Below are 6,088 nucleotides of genomic sequence, written 5' to 3' on the forward strand. Positions count from 1 at the left end.
TTTTGTTCATTTGTTCAGTTTCTCTTTCGGTTTCGTCATCTGCTTCGCGTTTTTCGTTAGGTCGAATGTCCAAACCAAAAGTAAAAAAAAAAAATATATGTATAAAATAACAACAAATAACGAGTATATTATCGGGTAACAAGACTAGCCGGCAGCTTTAGCTATAAACGTCGCGTAGTTGTCGAATTTCGCCCAGCAGCGATTTCTTTTGGTCCTTCTGCGAATTCCGTCGTAAATTTTCCTATAGATTTTGTTGTTGTTACATTCCTTCTGTTGCACAATTTCAATTAACGCTGTCGCCTTACGTCTACGTCGTTTAGTAGGGTCCAGACTTGCCAGGTGGTCCGTAGTTGGAGGATGGCGCCGAGATGTCACCACCACCACCACCGCCGCCACCAGAGTAACCGCCATCACCACCACCGATGCCGCCGCCAAGGCCACCACCGCCAAGACCACCACCACCGATTCCACCACCAAGACCACCGCCAAGACCACCGCCCAGTCCACCACCGCCGCCGCCGCCAAGTCCGCCACCACCGATGGCACCACCACCGCCGCCGCCGCCGCCTTCCTTCTGGGTCTTGTACTTGATGAAGTACACTTCGGGTTTGGAGGGCTGTGTGGGTGCAGGTGTTGGTATGACAATATCCTGTTGATCTTCGGGCTTCTTGACTAACACATAGACGAGTGTCTTCTCTTCGTTTTGCGGTTGGAGTGGTATGACTGGTGCCTGATAACTGGGTGGAGATGGCGCCTTAATAAAGATGATCTTGTAATGCTTCTGCGCCTGTCCGATGGGAATGTTGGGACGTGGACGCACGTCTTCCTGCTCTGGTGGTGGAACGTGCACGTAAATGTGTTTCTGCACAAGTGTGGTGCCGCCACCACCGCCGCCACCGCCGCCTCCGAATCCGCCAAGGGAACCTGGGAGAATTAGAGAAAGTGAAATGTAGGAACAGTTAAAAAACTGAATGTATTATTTGTGGAGGCCTGCACGGTTAAGATAAGGGTGGTGATTACATTTCGATAACTTTTAAATTAATTAATACGCGATTGCAGTTTCTCAAACTTCTTAGCCAAATAGTTAAGTAAAAATTAGAGCATCATAAATTAAGTAAATCATGACTCGTTTACTCAGGAGCGTTTTGACTATGATATTTAAATAAAAACCATAATTTAGCCATTAAAAATGGACAAAATTTGTTTATCTTATTCAGTTGTTATTCTTAGATTTTAATTTCAATAATTTTTTTTTAACCAAAAAAATATGTATCTCGATTATAATGACTAAGTTTATCTGAGAATTATCGAGCCTTAACCGCCAGACAAAAACGTAAGCGAAATTTTTTTTATTTTAAGTTTTTTTTGGTGCAGAAATTTTATTGGAAATTCGTAATTACTTTTCCTCAAATAGGAGAAAAACTGTAATACTGGCATAAATTTAACTTTAAACTTTAATAACCGTTAAACCAGTAGGTTTATCAAAATATTCTATGAGAAGTTTTTTGTAGGGCGTCTAATTTTCTAATTTTCCAAAGTTGAAAAAAATGGTTGTCTATGTAATTTAAATGGAAAATAGAAATCCGCGCTGCGCTTTTAACAAGCAGCTTTTGATATCGCCCGGAGATATTGAAAAGGGGTTTTTTTGAGAAAATTAAAAAAGATCTTGGTGTTCAAGAATCATACCGGTTACTATATGTATATATAATAAAAATCATAATTTAACCGCTAAAATTGGATTAATATTTTTGCGATTAAAGTTAATCCTTATTTTATGATTTTCATTTCTTCGCTTATCCGTTATTAAACCGTTATTTTAAAATTAAATTTTATAGATCATAAAGGAGTTAAAACCGTCATAAAAATTCTGCCTCCATTAGAGCGATTAAAGTTGATCGAAAAAATAAAAATCCTAAATTAACGAATATTTTTTGAAGGAGAAAATAAAAATCCCAAATTTAAGGAATATTATTGATTTCAAGAAAAAAAAAATTAAAAATAACAATTTGTCAACAATTTAAAAATAAAAATCTTGATATTTTAAAATTATTTTCGGTGCCTTGACGCATATTTGGCGACTAAGTCACGATATGAATAAAAAATAACGGTTATCCTTGATCGAAAAAATTTTGATCAGAAAAATGTTCATTGATAGAAAGCTAAATCATAAACATAGTAAAAATTTTATTGTCGGTGCCTGCTTTTTGTTTGAAAATTTCGATTCGATCATCTTCGGAGATACTCGAACAAGGGGTATTAAGCAAAGTATTTTTATGTATAAATTTATAGTCAAACTGCGATTAGAAAAAATTCGGATTCGTTTGAATTTTTGGTCTTCTATGCACTTGATTTGTTCAGATAAGTCATAAATGAATCACAAATCAAATTATCTTCGTGTGGCACATACTACACTTGATTTTGCTCAAAATGCTTCGCTAAGCCAAAGATCGCGTATTTGGAGCGATCTCCTTTTTTCACTTTTTTACGCACCTCCACCAAATCCACCACCGCCGCCAAGTGAGCCTCCTCCAAAGCCGCCGCCACCGCCGCCAAATCCGCCACCACCGCCAGAACCACCACCAAAACCTCCGCCGCCGCCTAGTCCACCGCCAAGTCCGCCACCAAGTCCACCTCCCAAGCCGCCGCCGCCACCACCGAAACCGCCAGAGCCGCCGCCAAATCCACCAGCGCCGCCACCACCGCCGGGCCTATTGTAGGCATAACCCGCTTCAGGCCTTGCAGCCGCCAACGCTACACAGGATAATAAGATGAACGCTTTCATTGCGACACACGAGCGCGTAAAACGAGCACACAAACACACGAAACGTTCTATAGAAACCGACGAGAAACGGCAAGTACACCTATCGCACTTTACGATCGACGCGCTATTTACACGACTGCTGCTGCTGCTGCTTCCGCTGAAATTTTAATCCTTTAGCACACGTACACGCGCACACACACACACTCGTACCGTCGTATAAGCGTATGTATATGTATGGTAATCCTTTGTCGGTGCAACGGTGCGTATGAGTGATTGGTTGATTTTATTTTTTGCGTATTCGATTTGATTTAATTTGGTTATGTGAAAAAAATAGTGAATAGTGGGGATAGAAGGATGGAAAGTTCTGTATATTTTACACTTATGTGTTGCTATTGATGTTGTTTATTAAACTAAATCAAATGCTGTACTGACGATGCAACACTGAGACTTCAGCAATTTATACAAAAATTTTGCGAACCCGACAATGCCATAGTCAGCGCACGTTAGCGTCATCTTCTTTAACAACCATATGCAATGGCATTTTGTGGTTGTGTGAGTATGTAAGCGTGTGTGTGCCTGTGAATGCGGTAAGTTGCCGAATAATGTGCATTGGTGGTAGCGTAGGCTATTTTGTTGTGCGACCAGCGGCGAAGGTTCACAAGGCAACGAGATGCGCGGTTTGCTGCAGGCGCTGGCGAGTCTCAACCCCTGCAACAAGTTGTCGTCTTCACCAGCTGCTACACAGCGTAAGTACACAATCACAAATATTTATATGTCAACGGCAGAGTTGTCGTTGCCAGCGGTGCCACCACACTGACGTTATTGCCATTTCTGAGCGAGATTGCTGTGATGAAGATCGCAAAGCAAATACATATGTTTGTAGTTGCATTGCAGGTGATATGTGACTGCTGATTGTTGCTCTGCCACTGACCGCTGCAGGCCTGAGTGGCGGCGACAAAGAAGCTGAAAGTTGAGCTCGGCAGTGATTTTTTACTTGTAATTGCACTTAGGAGGAACTTTTCGAGGAGGAGCCAAAAAATAGATATTTTGTTAGAAATTGAAAAGAAAAATTAAAATAATAATAATTTTGGCCAATTTTGTATTAAAGGTATTAAAATAGTACATTTACAGTTATTATTTTCAGCTTTTGAGCTTCGGTTCATCATAAGCAATGTTAAGGTTGAAGTGTATATTTTGACCTAAAATTTTACAAATTCCGAATTCCAAAAATCCCGAAAGAGGAAACCGCAAAACTCTATTAAGGTATTTGTAATCAGCAATATTAAAGTTTAAACGCACTTTTGAACTTAAAACTGTATAAAAAATTCCCAAAATACCGAAAAGTTCCGAGGACTAAATTACGAATTTTACCGAAGAAGCTTTTAAAACATTAATTCGAGCCAAAGTCGAGGTTCAAATGTCTGTTGGACCTGAAAGTTTACGAAAATCCCAAAGTATGCCGAAAAATAAAACACGCAGAATCCCGAAAGGTCATTTAAAAATTGATTATAAGAAAAGTTGAGGTTGAAATGCACTTTCGCAAGACGCTGAAAAATCACAAAAAAGGAGTCTCGAACAGGCCTTAAAGATATTCACTATAAGCAAATTTAATACTCAGCTGTACTTTGTGAGTTCACGAGAAATCGCGAAAATCCCAAAAGTTCCAAAGCCCTCCAGCAAGGTCCCAAATATTTTTCGAAAGCTGCAAACAAATTTTTAAAAGATCCCAGATAATCATATCTCAACAAAGAACTCCGAAAAAGGTCTAAACTTTTCTCCAGAAAATATTCACTGAAAACTTTAAAATGTGTCGACACAAATCCGAAAAAATCGAAGCTAAAAATTTCAATAATTAAAAAAACTGAATGCTATGAAAATGGACTTCCCTATAGAAAAGTCCAGCAAGCTTGAAATTTACTCGCTGCAGCCGCCAAAGCAATAAAAGCAAACCATTATGCAAAAATTCATCACCACTACAACAGCAAAGGAAAGCGTCACATTCATACAAAACCGAAAGTGATCACAAAACCAAAGAAATAAAATTGCCAAAACAAACGGTGAAGTAAGTACAACTGCAACTAAAATTACCGCACAATCAACATATTACGGCACAGTACTGAAGCCAAGCAGCACAATAACAAATACAGAAATGCAACAACAAAATAATAAAACAGGGGAAAAAAGCAACAATTAGGCGCAAAAAACACAATCCAAATTACAAAACATACATACAAACAATGACAACGAAAACCAGAAAAAGTTTAAGAAAACGAAGCTGAAGAAGAAAGAAAAAACAAACAAACAAATCAAACTACCAAAACAGCAACACTCAGTAGTTGCATACAATACAAGTATTCATTTCCCAGTGACGGATATTGTGATGCTCCAACTACAAAAACCAACAAAGCAAGCGGCAAGAAGACGACTCAACTGGATGGCTAAAAGAAAACAGAAAACTAAAATAGCAATTGGCAGCAGTAAAAGCCAAAAGTAACAGAGCGACGGCGTCAGATCAGAGGTGTTGCTGCAAAAACAAAAAAAAACCAACCATACCACCACCAGTCTGCGACAACTTCATGAGAGCATGCTGTCAGAGATGCCAAGCTGAAGTGAGTAGAGCGCATACCGGCAGAAATGATCTTGATGAGAATAAAAAAATAAGAAAAAATTAAGCATTTAATATGTGGAGAAAAACGAAATACTTTCGCGACTCTGTATGAAAGTGAAATTGGTTTTGGCGTGTAGAAGGAGTCCACAGCTCTTTGGCAGCAGCTAACGCCAGCGAGTGCTGTGTGCCGGTTCCGAAGGTCTTGCTTGCATTGTTGCATTGTTGCTAACTCGCTCTCACTCTCCCTCAATTGTTCGTACAACAAGTACAGTTATGACATGAAGAGCATAACGCAAACGCTTGTAGGCACAAAGTGAGCATTGCTCACTCGTGCTCATTGATGTTAGCCAGTGTTTTGGAGCTTTAAGTCAGCGCGATTTGTGTTAAATCAGTTTGTTACGTTGGCTTTTGGTTGTGTGGACGTATTTAGAATTCTAAGCAGATTTATTTAATTTTTTTATTTTTTTGTAACTTTTTTTTCATTTAGGGCAACTATATTCAACACAAAAAAAAATGGTGACCAAAATTTTGTGAATTATTTCGAGAGTGTNTCTTGCTTGCATTGTTGCATTGTTGCTAACTCGCTCTCACTCTCCCTCAAATGTTCGTACAACAAGTACAGTTATGACATGAAGAGCATAACGCAAACGTTTGTAGGCACAAAGTGAGCATTGCTCACTCGTGCTCATTGATGTTAGCCAGTGTTTTGGAGCTTTAAA

General features: G+C 39.1%; 1 protein-coding gene across 2 annotated transcripts; it reads right to left on the minus strand.

The window, feature by feature from the left end:
• Positions 1-248: 248 nt before the first annotated feature.
• LOC108377309 (glycine-rich cell wall structural protein-like) lies at positions 249-3,203 on the minus strand. Of its 2 annotated transcripts, none has more exons than XM_017633569.1 (2): positions 2,545-3,203; positions 249-924 (listed from the first exon to the last, which is right to left on the minus strand). In XM_017633569.1, the coding sequence occupies exons 1-2, from the start codon at positions 2,780-2,782 to the stop codon at positions 317-319; spliced, it is 846 nt and encodes a 281-aa protein (XP_017489058.1). In that variant the 5' UTR covers positions 2,783-3,203; the 3' UTR covers positions 249-316. The 2 variants fall into 2 exon arrangements, with proteins under 2 accessions (XP_017489058.1, XP_017489057.1); XM_017633568.1 differs by having other exon boundaries at positions 2,491-3,203.
• Positions 3,204-6,088: the final 2,885 nt, after the last annotated feature.

This window comes from Rhagoletis zephyria, unplaced genomic scaffold (genome assembly GCF_001687245.7).
Source record: "Rhagoletis zephyria isolate East Lansing unplaced genomic scaffold, Rhagoletis_zephyria_1.1 Rzeph_scaffold_11902, whole genome shotgun sequence".
In the NCBI taxonomy this organism is placed as follows: Eukaryota; Metazoa; Arthropoda; class Insecta; order Diptera; family Tephritidae; genus Rhagoletis; species Rhagoletis zephyria.